Source organism: Xiphophorus maculatus, chromosome 20 (genome assembly GCF_002775205.1).
Source record: "Xiphophorus maculatus strain JP 163 A chromosome 20, X_maculatus-5.0-male, whole genome shotgun sequence".
Lineage (NCBI taxonomy): Eukaryota > Metazoa > Chordata > Actinopteri > Cyprinodontiformes > Poeciliidae > Xiphophorus > Xiphophorus maculatus.
In genome coordinates this window covers 9,816,428-9,835,030 of record NC_036462.1, presented here as the reverse complement: position 1 = coordinate 9,835,030, position 18,603 = coordinate 9,816,428, and the positions used below count along the sequence as shown (strand labels likewise).

Here is an 18,603-nt window from a genome sequence, read left to right as displayed (position 1 = left end):
TGCAATTGTGTCATAATTTCAGCTATAGGGTTGCGGTATGCCAGTATGTAAGGATAGTATTTGTTGTTTTTATTGGGGAAAAAACCTCCAACGGAAATAAATCGGCTTAATGGGTAGAATTAGGAGGGTCTGAATCCAGGGGAGGATTAAGGAAAATTGTGTGAAATAAAAGAAGGAGTGATCAGGAATGACTGTGCGCCTGTCTGGAGGGCGGGAGGAGAGGAGAGAAAGTGAGAGAGGGAGAGGAGAGAGGCACACGTTTTCATCCAAACCTCTGTTTTTCCACAGCCTATCGCTTTGTGGCTCAGCTCAGTTCCCTATTGTTTAATCTCTTAGAACAGACAGGGGGAAAAACCCGCTCCGCTTGTTTATAAACGGATGCAGTGAGACATTTTTTTTAAAAATCTGATGCTCGGTGTTCTTGGCTCTGAATGCTGCATCCTTTGTCAACTTCTCCGATTTCTCCACTTCGACTTGAGCTGCATCATGAATAGTTTGGGGACATCTTTCCATCGTATACCTCTGGAATGCTCGGGATTACACGGCCGAAACCAGGAGAGCATGTAAACGCAGATGGAGTTTGGGATTTATTGCAAAATAAGGGAAAGATGACCGTCTTCTCGTTGTGCTTGCTCCTGTGCGCAGATCTGCTGGATTTAGCCGTCGGTAAGTCTGACCCTGTCATATCTTTTTCTCTCTCTCACAGCGGGAGCCTTTCGCGTCCCTCCTATCTGTGCTTGGGCTTTTAACAATAGCAAAACTGTCAAAAGAGTTGAGGGTTTTCATATGTGCAAGTGAAACATGGCTTCTAACTGGCTATGAACCGGACAGCCGGATGGAGGCGATCGGTGCCACGCTTTCCTCATGCCAACTTTCCCCGCCATCAGCGCCAAGCGAGTGTTGAAAGAGCGAAATCAATGAATAATGGTCGGATTCAGCTCAGGCTGTAGATGAGCGAGGTCGATGAGCCTGAAGAAAACGCAAGTAAAGCGGCGGCGGCAGGCCTGATTATATGTTCAAGACTTGATACATCTGCACCGACTATGACAACCAGCACGCATGACAGCAGCGACTTTTGAAAATGGTGCAACTAAAGAAATAAATGCAGAAACACACTCTGTGATGTGCCTTGTAAACACCAGATTGAGCTCAAACAGATTTGAAAGTTGTTGTATTGAAAGGCATTTAAAGTGCTGCATTATGAGCATCTGCCTTCAGCTCGATGTGCGCTGAGTAGTGGTGCTTCTGTCGCGTGTGTATAACCGCCGATGGTATGTTTTGTCAGAGGAGGGAAAGCGACGTTTATGTTTTAATTGGTATAAAGTGTTAAATAATAGCCATAGTTTACAGAGTAATAAAAACTCTCATTTTGACAGGAGAATGAAACGCTCTAAGCTTCTTCCTGTGCGGTCAGAAATTTAAACATGTCCCTTAAATTGCTTGCTCTGTTTCGGCTTTTGACGGAAGCGTCTTGCCCCTTGCATTCTGATACTCATCTTAGAGAGGATGCTTTATCTGCAAGCATTCAGAAGCAGTTTGTCCTTTTTCTTGGAAAAAAAAAGAAAGTCAGTGTTCCTCTAATTCAAGTGGAGTTCAGATACAATGTGCTGTGTAAATGCAGCGTGTTCTTTGAAGGACTTCAGAGGAGAGTTCACTCCTGTCCACAAAAAAAGCACCACTAGAGCAGCCAGCCTCATTTGTTAACCTGTTGTTGGTGTGCACTTGTTTTGAAGCTTTTATGATGCTTCTGATCCATATTGGAAATCGTTCAGTTGATCTTTTTGTTGAAAATCACACATATGAGACTCTTTGCTGAGAGAATAATGAAGTGCACACAGGTAATGTGTTCTGCCTGTACTTAGGATTAGTGCACCTCAACAATGCAATCACAGTGATTTCAAACAGCTTAAACTGTTAAGTGACTGTGACATTTATGTGCAGGTGTAACTGTAAGACAACACTGAGAGGCAGTATTATAATGTCTGGAATAACAACATATTGTTTAACAACAGAAGCACCCTAATATTTCACCTAGGATTTTTCCCTTTTTTTGTTTCTAATATGATATGTGATTGAAAGCAGTTTTTACACAAAGTTTTCTTCTATGGGTTTTGTTTTATGGACATTAAGATCAGTATCTTTTAGTGTATGAATATTTCACCTCGGAACAATATTCAATCAAACTAAGGTCAATGTCTTCACCCTCATGTTTATCTAAACTGCCATGCATGTTTATTAATCCCATGAATCTATCCAAAAAAAAAAAGCTATTATACATAATTCACTGATACTTGTTTTATCATCTTACTTGCAGTCCACAAGGTGTTGCCGTTTTTTCATCTTTGGACATTTTTCCATCTATCCATTTATTGTTTATACGTGATAAGTGCCTGTTTCCAGCAGTCATTGGGAGGGAGGCAGGAGGCAGGGTACACCCTGGAGAGTTTGCCAGTCTGTCCGAGGGCAACACAAATCCATACAGGACCAACAACCATACACACACATAAATGTCCCCAAGTGTGTGCTTTTAGGGAAAAAGAAGTATCAGTCATTTAAGTTACTTTAACTTAGGGAACTAAGGTAACTTATCGCTTTGTGGCTTAGTTGGTTTAAAGAGACCAATGAATAGTCATACCTTTGTACTATGGGAGTAAGTTGGAGTACCCTGAGTAAGAACATGAAACTGGGAGAATATGACAACTCTATGCAGAAAGACCCCAAGGTTTGATTTGAAACTGGGACCTTCTTACTGCAAAGCAACAGTGCTATCTACTGTAGCAATGTGCAGCTACTTGTGCTTTGTGTTTTGTAAAATAACTGCCACGTTTTTATGGTGAGTGGGTCATGTTACAGATGTACAGATGTACGGTTTATCAGACAGGCAGGATATTCATATATTTCTTAGCTATATTTTAGATGAACTTGTCATCAAAATGTGCAACTTTTTTGGGCAAATAAAACAGGCATATTTGAAACTAAAAACTTCAAGCATTACAGGAGAACAAAAATAGATTTTTTTTGCTGATGTAAAATAAAAAATATAGGTTTGGAATATAAATTCTCAAAAGTTCTACTTCCTATACCTATTTTTAAATATAGCTATTTTTTAAGAATAAGCAATGAAAAAAGAAATGTAAAAAGCAATTCTTTATATTCTCAGTGAGGCTCAGATAACTAATCAGGAGGATCGGTAAAATTGCCGGTGGGCTGGTCTGAAGTTAGGGCCACAAGTGACTGTTTTATCGTTTTTTAATATATTTTGTTTATGTACAGTCCTGGCTCCGGGTTACGTAACGTTGCCACATCAACAGAAATGTAACCCATGGCCACACTGAAGCAACATAGAGCATAAAGTCACTGACACATTTCAATGTTCTTAGTCAGTGCTGTTTAAAAGATGGAAAGTAAAAAGTGCAAGATTGGTATGGAAAAGGAAAAGGAAAAGAGGAAAGCTCTGGAAACAGATACAGCTATATATGCAAATATTGGCAACTTTTTCACAAGAACAAGCTTACGATTAGTAATAACTGATGAGGACGATAAAATGGATAAGACAAACCACTGTTCAGTCAAGTCAATGAATTGTGTGGTGTGTTGCCTTAAAATAACATTGCATAATTTATATATTTTTATGATACAATGCCCCATATCTGTATTTGAGCCTTACAGTCAGAGTAGGGCTACTTTGTGTGCCCCCAAGTCCCGAGCGGACATGTAGAATTACTCGTTGAGTGAATAGTATTAGGATTAATAATGAAGAGTATGGTCTGGAACAGCATTTTAGGAAATATGGCCTTGGATACTTGATGATTCAGCTAACCCTAAGCCATCACAATTGACCTGAATTGATCAGAGAACTTTGTAAAGACTGAAGATTGGTGCTGAGACACTTGACCTTTTTTAAAAATGAGATTTAGTGTTTGAAGCAGATCCTGAACCTGAGAAAGAAATTCTCATGTCGTTTGGCAATGATTCTGTAATAAACAAAGTCACAGAGACCAGTCTACTGCTCAGGTATATATTAATGTTTTAGAGGTTTTTCTTTAAAACTGCTCTTAAGCAGAAGGCAGAGGAAAAAGAAGTCATTAGAAAGTTATATCATAATATGGATAACAAACTTTGAAATAGTGCAATATGTATTTTTTGTATTTTTTAGTCATAAGGATCAGATATCCTAGAACACCAATTTGCTTGACATTTAATGTCACGAAAAATTAAATTGTGGTGTTGTAAAGAATAGTGTTGGAGATTAGCTCTAGGTCATGTTCTCTGCAGAGGAAAAATAAATAATAGTGTTTTAAGAAATATTTTTTCTGTATTTTTTATATTTAAAAATTTTATTACCTTATTTCATTTTGAAGGTTCATTTAAGCAAAATATAGATTCTAATTTTGTTAAAAAAAACATGTAAAGAATATTGTTTGTGATGTGCAATCATATTGAAATAAATCATTGTAAAGCAGCTTTCAGGGAAAAATTTTAAACAATAAAATAGAAATTGTCTACATTGAGAAAGAAAAAAAACTTCAGTTGTTTCTATCCTTTGTGCAAACTCCAGCAACTTTCAAAGACAAAAATTAAATAAATAAAATAGACATTATGTTTGCTCAAAAAAAAAAAAAATCCAATTAGGAGAGTGCTGTCTCAGTGCTGCCAATCTGTTCGTTGACCTGGGTCAGATATTATGCTGTACAGGCGTTGTTTTTGGCATGGGGGGGGGTAACACTTGCTCTCGTCTCAGATTGTTAAGCTTTACATTGTGCGTGATCTAGCAGGTGCCACTGGTTCAGGTAGTAAAACAGATGGAACTTATTTTGAACATGTGATCAACATAATTTGCAGTGTATACTACTTTTTATGTCTGACTTTAAATAGCCAAAATACGGCCACATGGCTACAATTTTTGGGTCCTTAACAACAATGCTCGCTGTGTTGTCTTGTCTACCTGTTGCCTAAAGTAAGAGCCAACAGCTGCACAGTCATTATCCATTTGCGCATCTGCCTGCTACTGCTGTGCTGTGTGTGTCAACCTAACTCTGCGTCACTCAATCCCACAATTGTAAAACCCACATGATTGGCCAGTGACTTTTGATTTTGTTTAAATCAAAAGTCTACATTGACCCTTTCTCATATGTCTATTGAGAAAAACTTATTTTGTGATATATATTGCTAGCTAATGTCTCAGTCTTTCTTTGGTTTCTCAGAGTAAAACTCTGTCATCACATAATGCAGTCTTTACACTGCATTTTTAAATGACTACAGTTATAGCATGTAATAAAAAACCTTAAATATTATTTTATACTTTCCATAATTTATTGTTGCCACTTTTCTGATTTGTTGAGTTTATCTGTAACTTTGTACTGATAAAATTGTTTTCTTCTCTTGCACACTTGCAATAGTCTTCCCATACATAACTAGTTATAATGCTTAACATGTTCTGCCATGTCTCTTTGAAATACATTTCTTGCTGTATCTTGTTTAGTATGTTACATATTTGTAGCAGTCCAGTGTCTTGTTGTATTTCAAAATTGGGATAAGACAGCTTGCCTGGCTCTCACAAAAGACAACAAAATCATGTTGATGTCTGTAGTTGCCTGGCAACTTCTACCTCATACAAAGCCTTTAGAAAATAATTTACTGGTTTTGGCCCCAAAAAATGCAGCTATACTATGTTAACAATATGTTAGATGTAACATCGTAATAGAAAACAGTAAAACACTGTTTTTTTGTTTACAAAAGAGATATTACTAGAGTCAAAACAAGTGGTTAAGTAGAATTTTTGCAGCTTGTCAAAAGATTCACACAAGTTTAAACCTTAAGGTGTTTTCACTTGTTGGATGTCACATGGAAGAAGACTTATTTCAGGAAGACTTTTTTCAGAGTGAAAACAGCATACATTTTGGAAACCTATAGGTTTTACCACTACTATTTAACATTTTCATGTTCAGTACATATTCCAAGGAAGCTTCTATTTCATGTGACCACTTATACCCCGACCTCAATTCAGGTTTTAATACACTATATTAAATCCAAAGTTATTGTTTGTTATTCTTATGTACCAAATTATTTTTTCTGAACAAAAGATATTTGAACCCAGAAAAAACATTTGAAAAACACCATTTGTGGTGTATGTTGGATTTGTAAATAATATCTGTGGCAGAATGTTTTATGGTCTAGTGAAACCAAATGTAAACTTTATCAACACAATTGTAAAAGTATTTCGGGCACAAAAACAACACCGGGCATCGCTGAAAAAAAAAAAAGTATTTCCTCCATCATGACAAAACCACTTGTTTCAAGCAAATAAACCTCCAGTTTATGAAATTGCCATCATAATGTTTTATTGTAGTTTCACAACTGGATGTCTCTTTACTTGGATGGCATTAGGGGTTTTGTCATGATGGAGGAAATAATGAACTGTTGCTTATAGCATTCACTTTGACCTCTCAACCTTGAGGTGAAAGGTAGAAGACTAACGATTAAGAGGGATTCCATTCTTCAGAGTGAGTGAGTGAGCCCAAGCATACATTCAAATTGGAAAGGTCTAGCTGGAGTCCACAACTTAATCTGACAGAAAATCTTTAGGGTCAGTTTAAGAAGACTGTGGACAAAATAATTAAAATCTGATGTATTTAGAAACCATTGCAAATTAAAGCGAGCACATTTTGCCAAGTCAAGATGTTCAAAGTCTCTTACCATTGAAAACAGAATTAAATTGAATTCCAATGTGTTTTACTAAGTTCCAGTTTGTCTTGCGTATCTCATTTACTTAAAGCATCGAAATCGGTTCTCGTTGGTGTAGTTGTGGGACAAAAATAATTTCTCCTCCCTGTCTGGACACAAGGCCTGGGTGAAACTATTTCGCACAAAGCTATGTGTAATGTGTGGTTGGTAGTTTGTGGGTGTATTTTATGCAAAAATGTGCTTAGACAGCAATACTGATATTTTGCCTCAACTATTTTCCTCCCTAATCCTGGTTCTGCAACACTAATACTTTTGAGGGACATTTGTCATACACAATGAGGAATTATGTACACTTGTATGATCCTTCACAAAATACTTACAAAGATTGTGAGATGGCTAAAAACTCCTGAATGGAACTTTAAAGTTTCAAAGTTGTTGTCCACAGTGGAGGCTGTCTGCAGAATTGTGTGACGTTTTCTCCTTGACCATTTTGTTACCTATATGCTTAGCAGCATGATGTATGCCAGAACGTCCTTAAACCATGAGACAGCGGGTCGACTGTTCAGCATTGCGTAAGCTGTAGGAGAGCCTATTTTCAACCAGATTTTTCTAACATTTTTATTTATTAAGCATTTCTATTAAAGGCTATAATTGTAGTATGAACATTTCATAAATTTTCATACTACATTGTTCATAAAAAAAAGACATATTTTTTAATCAGTCAGTATGTTTGTCATCGAAGTTACCTCTGTCCTGAAATTTATGACACATTTAAAGATCTGTGTGATCTACATGCATCTTAAGCATGTCGATGCTTAAGATGTGGTTGTCTAAAATAAAAATATTTGTGTACAGTTGAGAAACTAATATTTTGAGAAATATTGAGAGAGAAGCTCATTTTTGTGGGGTGCCCATAATTGCCTTGCATTCTAGAAGCCAGAATAACAATGGGGATATTTGACTGTTTTGATTCTTTGGGCAAGATTTGTCCTCAGCCAAATTCCGATCCTGTACTGAAATGGTAAACAATATCCCCCCAAAAAACATGCTGTCAGTATTTTGTGAGGGGGTTGGTATTGTCATCATTATCGCTACCTACCTCCGCAGCAGTGTTTTTTACCCGAGTTTCTGCTTCTTTTTAGACAGATATTTTCTGCACAGAGGAAAAATATGTCTAAAAATATATTTGAAGTAGTGTGGTCAAGCTAAACTTCTTTATTGTAAAGAATTCAAGATGAATGCAGTTTTCAATTGTTGTGAAATTACTATATTTTTGTAATTATGTTAATCATCTCATATCTGAAAGAGTGCAAAAAATAATTAGCATCTCAGACCTACTTTTATTATTATTTAAAAAAGATCATAACATACATAACTTATCTTAATGCAATAGACTGTACTGCTTAGATTTGGCTAAAGGGGTTTCAGTGATTTTAAAATATTTAAACTATTTCTGAAAGTGCAGCCAATCAGTTGTGAAAGCAGACCATGTAAATCTTATCATCATCTCCATGTTTACTAATGCATTTGTACAATCAATAACGTTAAGGTCATGATTTTTTAAATGTGTTTTTTAAATACATACACACACATATATATATATATATATATATATATATATATATATATATATATATATATATATATATATATATATATATAGGTTTTATGTTGCTACAACGTGGTATTACTGGCATACAAGATTTTCTATTTAGTAAAATTGCTGCACAGAGCCTTAGAGAATTCTCCAAGAGACAAAAATGTAATTTGCAGTGTTCAAAAATGAAATGAAATTATATAAAATTGCTGCTTTTCTGAAACTGTTTTTCTTTTAAAAATGCAGCCGGCTTTCTATTTAACTAATATCTATCTCAGGTGTAGATTTTGTTTAAGTATTTTTCTTTGATTGGCCATGTTCTTTTTTTACTTACATTTTTTTATTACCATAGTAAGCAGGGTTTTAAAAACGGCGGAAAATAGACTAAAAACTATTTTGAGATGACCAAAATAGAAAACAATCAACCCAAAAACTTAGGGAACTGTATAACTTTCTTTCATAAAGGCAAACATTTGAAACTCTTTTCTACTTTGTTTTATTAAAAATACAGAATGACCAATTTGTTATTCAGCAGGCAATCTGTGCACCACAAATACAATTTTTAATTAAGAAATCTGAATTAATAATTTAATTTTAAGTTTTTGGTTGTTGCATTTAGACAAGATTGCATGTGATCTACGCTTAAAATGTTTTCTCTTTTTTGTACATTGTGTATTTTTGAGAGGAAGTTTATTTAAAACCCATCTGTTAATGAATGCAGGAAAAGCTCTTGCTTCACATGGCAGAATTGTAGGTTGGTTTGCAGATGGTGTATCATGACAATGTTGACAGATTAGAGAAGCCCTGGATCTAGGTTAGACTTCCGGTGGAGTGTGGCAATCTTCTATTGACGACTGGTCCTGACTCACCGGATGTTGGAAAAGACACTCGCTGTGGTGTGGGTTGTAGTTAGGCCACGATCTAACAATAATCAAGCTTTGCATTACACTGCAGCTTTCAGGAGTTACATAAAGTGATTATCCACAGATTTAGAATCCATTTTTTCAGGTCTTCTATTGTGTCTTTGGTCAGACATTGTGGCTGGATAAATAATCTTATACATCCTTGTATATTGCTCTTATACAACAAGCCTATGGTGGACTTTGCTAAAGTATACTAAACCCCCCAAGTGCAGTATAACTGATTTATTTATCGATTTCTCCTCATTCTTTTTCACTTGTGCATTTTCTCACATTTGGGGAATGCTGTGTAGCAGGAAGTACCAATTGTATCTAAACCTTGTGATTTATCTAGACAATTCTGCATTTACAGAAAAAGAACCAAAAGAGGATAGTGAAGATCACTATTTCAGATTGATGTCCCACACATGTTGAGTGTACTGTGACAGAAATTAGAATGTTTATTCAATTAAAAGAGGACTTGTATGCATCCTAATGCCTAAAAAGGGAAAACAAATGTTTTAAATTTTGGACCAGTCTAAATATTATCTGCATGTGTCTTCTGCTACAATTACCTTCAATTGAAGTGTGACTTCTGTTTTTCTCACCTTTTAGTCTGGATCTTTTTTTTTTTTTTTACCTTAAAATCCCATTTATTGTAATAAAAGACCCAGATTAAAACTTGAGCAAGTCAGTGACCCAGAAATGACAGCTTTTGTAAAAGCACTTCAGCCAGGGTAGTGCATGCAAAATGAAAATCATGATAATAATGAAATAGGTTTGACAAGAAAAAAAATCAGTATAACCTGCAATTGTCTCTGCAGTTTCATTCAATTCATTCAGTAAATTTTTTGACTATCACTTAAAGGGGTATGAGTGTAACTATATGTAAACATGATTTTTTTTTGTTTACGTTACATGACATGACAGGACGCAAAGATCTGATATTTTAATTCTATTTGATCATTACTTTAAGATGGCCTCCACTATTTGCATCGTGGTGCAGAGAATATTGATATCTTGTGTTTTATCTCTCTCATAATTATATTCAATAAATGTTGTGTTCTGATGAGACTTATGGATTTGAAGTACCTTTTAAAAATAACAGCCTTTAAGCAGGTATTAAAAATAATCATTGAGCCTACATTTCTGTATATAAAATATATATATATATATATATATATATATATATATATATATATATAATTTATTATTTTATTTTAATTGATCTGATGTTGGTCAAATGATCTGATGATTGATCAGATCAAATGATTGATCTGATGTTGGTCAAATCTAAAATGCTGGGTTTTAATTAGTAAAACTTCTGTAAGTGCAAAAGTGTGTTTTATTTATTTATATTTATATTTATTTATATTTATTTTTGTTGTTGTCAGTGCCCTGACTGATGAGGTAATTTTTTTTTTTAGCGGCATCAACATATGATTTTTACAGCGACCCTCATACATTTTTCTTCAATAAAAGTTGGCCTTTAATAAAATCAAGGGTATTTGTCCCAATACATGACACTCAAGGATCATAATAAGTATCAAGTATTCCTGATATTATGTAGAGAATTTGATGCTTGACAGTTATTTGGTTTTTACGTGAGATGGCATAAATTCATATTCCTGACATTTTGGATCAGCCAAACTGTAGTTTTTCTTGTGACACAATTGCCAGAAAGCCACTGCCATAATTGTTGTAGTTAGTATGCTAAGCTATGCAGTTTGCATGGAAAAAAACTTATTACCTTGTAGCTTCAGGGCTTAGTGGTTATTATATACTGCAATACAAATAATGCCGCTGAAGTAGAGCCACCATGACAAACATGTACTTTCATGTTGTCACATTAGGCCCTAAATATTTATGGCTTCTTGCAAAAGAAAAATATTTATACATTTTTCCCGTAAAACTGAAAATAATTTATGTTCTCAAGTAACGAGTCTATGAATTGATCAAATTATAAAATGTGCGATTACAAGAGGACAATAAATACTTGGAGGAAGAAGTATAAACAGCAAAAGTAACTCTACTGGTACACCTTCATATACTTTACTGATATATTTTTATTCCGTGGGAGGTTGAAATAACTAACTTCCACCAGCAGCTGGTGATTTTGATAAATAGGGGCAAGAAAATCTGTACTCATCTCTCAAGACATCTGCACAGAAGAAGCATAACCGTCACTTTTGTAAGCTTCTGTAACCAAAGGTTTTGACAAGTAGTGCAAAATGTTCCCCTACCCACAGTATTTTTTTGATAACCTCTTTGGTAAATTTGAATTTAGGAAGCAATAAAACCAGCGAGTTCATGGTATTTTATTCTTATCTGTGTGATTTTGTTTATCATATTCAAGCATGATTGCCATGTCTTTTTCCACATTTTCCAATATTTTGAACCCTTTTTTAAATGGCATGTCATTCTTATCCCGACATAAAGGGTTCACTACATCAAGGCTTACATTTACAGTATATGTGCATAGATGATTACTTTATTATTATTTTTTTTGATACAGTCACAGGATTGCTTTAGCACATTAGTAAAATTACTTGGGCACTGTGACATCAACCTGAAAACAAAATGAGTTTGTCATTTCTATCACAGTTAGGATAAGTATATCAAGGTCATCTCAAAAAAGTACAGAATACGGGGAGTTGACATGACAGTGCCAAAAACAGAATGTAGTGAATAGGAGAGTTCTAAATAGAAAGGTTGAAATGTTGATTGTATGCCGTCATAACATTTTATTTTCATTAGGTAAGAATTTATTTGTAAAGAGTTTGATTTATTTTTAGAATCTACTAAAACCAAAAATATCATCAGAGATATGGAAGCCACCACCATTATACATCTTTTAAATACTGCCACCTTAAGTAAAAAAACAAACAAACTGCTTTTTATCCTACTTATATTTAGAGCCCTATTTTATTAATATATGGGTGTATTCCGTTTTATGTGTAAATATTCCCAAATTGCTCATTTACTTGTTTCTTTTGTTAAACCTAGAGCAAAGCACCCTTTCAGTCAGTGAATGCAACATCATGAAAAGTCTTGATCAGGCGTGAAAAAGGAAAGAGATGGTTGAGGGGGTGGGGTGCACACTCTAATCTGCTCATTGACGTCACTATTGGTGGGCTGATGCTATGCAGATGGGAGTAAGGATGGATTGTGTGGGCTATGTGTCTTATAACAACAGATTATTTCCTTTTATGCATCTTGAATTCCTCTGCATGAGCCTCAGAGAGACTTTTTCCCTCGAGGACAGTATCCTACATTTTATCTTGCCAAAAAAAGAGGAAAGATATATGAAGACATCTGTCTGAAATTACTGAAGCAGGTATTAGTAACATTTCACAGTGGGTAAATGACAGTAGAAGTCAGTATTTTCCTCCTCATAAAACATCTGTCATTTTCTGATAGATGAGTTCCTTGATTTATCAGTCTTTGATCCTAAAACTTATCATGAAAGTTCAGAGAATTAATCTCTTGAACATGACACAAACTACACAATGATAGCAAGTTTGTGCCATAGCCAGATGTACATGTTTATTTATCCGGTCTTTTCCCAAGATGCAGCTTAATATGGTCAGGCCACTTCATCTTTAAGGATGATTACACTCATGTTTTGGCTGCTTGCTCCTTCGTTGAGATTTTTTATATATAGAATGAATTGTGATGATCTAATTTATTTTCGCTTTATAAAACTGTCAGCATTAATTTAACTCTGGTTTAACTGTGGCGTTTGGCTGCTACCTGGTAACTCTCTGCTGCTCTTATTGAAGGTGGAGTAAAATACAGTCTGGGGGCAGCTGTAATGACTAGTCAGTTTCAGTTTCTTGGGGTGCTGTTATTCTTGGAGGTGTTAATGTAGACTTAGACTTAGACTGACTTTTATTGTCATTTTGCATGCACAGGGTATATACAGAACAAAATTTCGTTGCATACGGCTCAGGACAATGTTGTGTGACAATAATGTGTATAAAAGTGCACATTTGTGAGGCCAAAGTGTGAGTCTTTCCATTTCTGATTGCAGTCTTTTGAAGCATGTAAGCATGAAATTCCAAGCTGTTCCCATTTACAAATTATGTCTCACCTTTATCCAGTTATCGCATAGCTTTCATTGTTCAGCTACTCATGGTCAATAGCTAGTGACATGCTTAAGACCCAACTGTCCTTTATCTTTACAGGTACAAAGCTGAGCGGATATAATATTTTGCTAAACTGGAAGATCTCCTGTTAAAATTCTATGTAGTTATAATGTTTACCAATTTCTATTTTATTTCTGTTCATCACTTTTAAGTATTTTGTCCAAACCAAACATTTTGTACAGAATTTGTGTTGTGTGATATGTCAATATTGATTATTGTTACATTACATATGCATTCCAGATCTCTCACTGGCAGACCTTTAACTAGAGGTTGACACTTCTGTCTTCTCTCATTTATCACACCTAAATGGATTTTTCTATTTCTTGTTTTCGGGTTTTGCCATCATCTCATTTTTATTTGTATATCCCAGCTGTATTACCAGGCACACAGGTCTTTTTATTTATTTTTTTAATTCTAAGCCAAATCAAGTACAGTACTCTATTTTTTTAAACCATCACTTTATAAAATCTAAACGGTCAGTGGGCACCATATATGAATCAACTAATGTCATCTATTGACTTCAGTGACTGCTCACCAGGTTTGACTAATCTTCTTTTAATAATAAAATCATGCTATTTTGGCCTAAAATGCACCTCCTGTTCAGGCTTTACAAAGTCTTTTACAACCCCTACAACATTTTTTTAGAAGCGTGATGTGGCTTTTTTGGCTTGAAGGTTCCCATTATGCATATGGTTGTATTTATGTTTCCCCGGTTTCCAGAAATGGCTGAAGCGAGCAAGAAAGTCGTCACACTTTCTTGCAGATTCAATGTGACCTTCATTGTCTGCAGAACAAGTTGAAAAGGCTCACATTTGCTGTGAACAGAGTCCTCTCGCTGAAGGAAACTGCAGTATAAGAGAAAAGTGTTTCATCAGTGTCAAGCTTTACTGCTAAAATGGCATACCATTAGCCTAACTGCTGCTCTTGATGCCAGGGCAGTTACAGTGATGCAACATAATGCCGACTGTAACCTAGTCAGAGAATACTTTTTCCTACAAATGGCATATATGATAAATTTGCTATTTTATTGATGTACAATGATATTTAACAATAGATTAATAATCTGACTTATTTTATTGTTTGTATACTGCTTAGTTCTTAGTGTTTTAATGATCGATTTATTGATTACAGTGGAAATGATTTCCACTTGTACTTGCATTTTATACCTTGGTGGTTATTTGCCTCAATAGTAAAATATGAGAATATATTTCTCTTTTGACATCTTTTAGAAAAATGTATTAAATCCTACTGCTCTCTTTCCTCTGGATAAAGGTTGTTTTGATGAAATCCTTTTAGCAGTGATGACTTGGGATGATTAACTTCAGGCAATATTTAGAAAGCTCAGAAGACTTGGAAACTAATTTATCTCCTCTCTTATAATGTCTGCCATTATACTGGGAATCTGTGTATCTGGCATGTAATGAAAGTTAAAAATATCCAGGGAAAAAGATTGTGGAAAATAATTATTTTCTGACATGCAAAAGTCAAGGCAGCACTCGGCCAAGTTTGTGCTGCAATATTCACACTGAATTGTGCTTAATCAAACCTGTTTAGCAGAATGGGTGATAGAAAAGGAAACTACATTGCTTCCTTATACATTTTATGACTAACATAGCATTATAATTTCACAGCATGCAATTTATTTAGGTACCTCCTTTTCAAAATAGGGAACATTAAATAAAATCTCATTAGCATTATTTCAGCAGATAGATTTAAGTACCTTCTCATATGCTGAGTTTTTATTTCTTGTGATCTCTTCCTGTGAGAGTTGAATGTAAGAAATGTTAAGATTAGTCGTCACAGCTTACTGAACATAGGGCCACAGTGTACAAGATAGTGAAAGTTTCATCATACCATAGTAACACTCTGAGATTGAAAATGTCATTGTCAGGAAGCTCTGCGATTGTACAATGTCAGTTTATTTTGCAGTTGCAGGGAAAGATGTGTGGATTGCTGAGCACATTATCCCCGAATTACAATTTTGTAAAAATGTCTTTGTAATCGGATGAGAAATATTTGATGTTGGAAAGAACTGTAATTATATGTCTGTATTTAATTTATTACAATCTTCATTTTCATAGAAGAACTCAAAGTTTTAGACAAGCTCGAAGGGTTTAATGTTAAAATGCTTTTGATTCCTCTTCCAACATAATTACAGCTAAGAAAGAAACAACCGCTAGCAGTTCTATACATAATTGTTCTCTTTTATTGTAGATTCTGGGCAATGAAAAGATGAATTCTTTCCTTTAGAATTAAAATGCATTCTTAGCTCAACATCTGTCATTTCTCTCTGACTTCTGGCCATTATTTTTTGCATTCCTTTTCTACTCTTACTTTTAATTCTGATGGGACTTTATGCGAAACTACTTGTGTTCAGAGTAATAATCCTAAAATAAAATGTAACATAAATCATATCAATAGGGGGTATTGGGTCCTCATAATGCATATTCCTTAATAATGCCGTCTGAGGCTGCACAGCGGTGGTGGTGGCACAGCGGTTAATATTAATCCTGTTGCTTAAGCTCCACCCATCAGTGAAGGCACCAGCTGACAAAAAGATTAAAATATACTGAGCCAAAAAAAGATCTGCCTGAAGCAACAAATGCATTGTTTTGCATACAGCAGTCATTGGATGGAGGATTAAAATAATACTAGTTAATAAGGACACTCAAACAGAGCGAAAGGCAGTGAAATAAGGCCTACTATGAAGCAAAAAGCAGAAAATAATGTGTAAACTTCACATAAAGCATAATTTGTAGACAAAATCCCTTATTTACATATTATTCATATGATAATCTGGTTAGAAATGAAAGAAGCCTATAAATTGAAATATAATAAAAAGTAATGTGTTACTCTATTAAGATCAGATAAATCTTATTTTTCACTGTTGTCATAATAAAAAGAACTACCCCTTCTGTAAAAGCAAAGGTCTTAAGCTATATGTGATCAGGTCCTTGCCACACTTTAAAGCTATTAACAACCAATCTCAAAAAATCACAAGCACACACCACAAATAATATCATGCCAATATTTATAAAACAAAGATGATGCCAAAATGGAAGTGTTTGTGGAAAAAGTGCTCCCCTAAAGATCTGAGTGACAGTTTCCAATCCAAACACAAGGTAAAGCTTGCCCAACTCCGGAAAAACCCAACCAAATTTCAGCCTCTATAGCAGGGGTGCTCAAGTCCAGTCCTCAACTCATCCTGCAACTTTCAGATGCTTCCCTGCTCCAACACACCTGAATCAAATGAATGGCTCGTTGGCAGGTCTGTTCAGAGATGATCCTGGTCTGTTGGAGTAAGGATGCATCTAAAAGTTGCAGGACTGGACTTGAGCACCCTTGCTCTATAGAATCTCATGCAATTTATAATTATGTGACTTGAGTTTCACCAGTCATAGAAAAACTCATAAGGGAAAGGTCTATAAATTACATTTATAGACATGTGACAAGATTCCCTCAGATCCTCAGTTCACAATGTTTTTGGTTTTCTACCATATTCTGACCAGAACCAGATCCCGTTGGGACCTCAAAGGACTTGACTCTTAAAGCAAGAGACTTGTGGGTTCTTTGTTGCCCTATGTAATTTTTAAATCGTAAATATGACCTGCAATTTCTCATTTACAATAGTACTACATAATGACACTTGATTATTTGTAAATGGCCTGATCACACTACATTCAGTGTTTCATTCAGTCATGCATATATTTAGACGCTGATGGTGGCAAGCTACTGAATTGTAGCCGCAGCTGCCCAGGAGCAGTGTGACAGGAGCGAAGCTGCCATGTACCGCCACCAGGCCCTCTGACCTGTTAATTCACTCATTAATGGTCTGAATATGACTTGGGGTGTACATTTTTTCCCATTGTCTGCATGTCCAATATTCAATATTCATTGGCTGTCAAGAAGCATTTAAAGCACTAAACTAAGCTTGTCATGTGATGTTTCTTTACTTGTAATTAGTGCATTGTGCATCCTCCCATACTCACATGTATTAAGGTTGAATGAGACTTGATAAATGTGTTTTATTATGCAAATGTAGCCTCCATAGGTCAGTTCGGTGTATTTATTTATTTTATTACTGTCAAGAGAGTTTAATGAAATATTCCTATTTCAAAAAACTAAATGATTTTTAAAAAATCAGAATTACTATTAAAAGATCATAAGACACAAGTTCTAATAAAAGAAATGTATTTTTCTCCTGCTTTCTAAATGATCTGTTAAACAGAGCCATACTGCCTCCTCCACATTCTTTAGTGGGTGGAGCAAATTCTGATGCAACTTTTTTTTCTTTTACCCTTGAGGAATTTTTTTCTTCAAGCTTTTCTTATTGTTATTTTCTATCTTCCTGTAGCACACGTGGAAAAACTTTCCCAGCTAAATTGCAAATATTCAATTCTCATGTGGAGTTTAATTATTATAGTGTCCTTACTTAATGAAAGTTATTTAATTATTACATAATTAAGGAAAAAATCTGTTTTTCAACTTTCTTGAAATAAGACACAGTTTAGTTATATCATTGGTGAAAAGGACAACGTGTCTCCACAAGCACAATATATCATTTTATATCCTCAGTAGAGGATATAAAATCCTCTGTAGTGTCCTCTGTACGTGCACTCTCCATGCCTACCAGATAATCTTTTGTGTGCTTAAGCACATCTGGCATTTTTCAGGTAGTGTATGTGGTAAGAAAGTCCCCTTTTTTTGAATGTATGTTAATGTGTCCAACTCAAATAAAAAATGATAGTATTTTAAATTAGAGAGCAGTGCAGCATACTTTCCAAGGTAAATTTATAATGGCATTTAAATTAAAGTACCATTGTCTAAAAGGAAATGTATGTTAAATGTATAAAGATTCACTGCACTTCTGGAGATACCCTAACCTCCAAAAGGTCTTGCAGAATTGCAAGTCAGATTTGTTTTTCTTTGTCTCCAAACATATTTGCTTAACATCAAAACATAGATATATAAAAAGCTTAAAGCAACATGAAGTATTTATTGACATTTGGATCTGATACACAACTTTGAGAATAGCAGTATTTGTGAATAACTGCTTATGTTTAATTTAGTAAGCCGTTTTGAAACCAGTCTTGTAAACTTTTTTCAAAAGAAATAGTTTTGCTCAAAAAGAGTGTAAAAGAAAAATCATGTAAAGCACTTAATGGACTTATTTGCCAAGTAAATAATGGAAACTAGCAAAAATACAACTTTTGTGATGACTTTAGGAAGAGTAAAAAAAACATTAAACAATGGAGAACTAACTGAGAAAAGGCAC

At 34.9% G+C, this 18,603-nt stretch overlaps 1 protein-coding gene across 1 annotated transcript in view; it reads left to right on the top strand.

Moving 5' to 3' along the window:
* Positions 1–244: 244 nt before the first annotated feature.
* Positions 245–18,603, top strand: part of igsf21 (immunoglobin superfamily member 21) — a 175,833-nt gene continuing 157,474 nt past the window's right edge. The window contains exon 1 of the mRNA XM_005802177.2: positions 245–666. Within this exon, the coding sequence (XP_005802234.1) occupies positions 528–666 (139 nt within the window). The 5' untranslated portion in view covers positions 245–527. The remainder of the gene's footprint in view (positions 667–18,603) is intronic.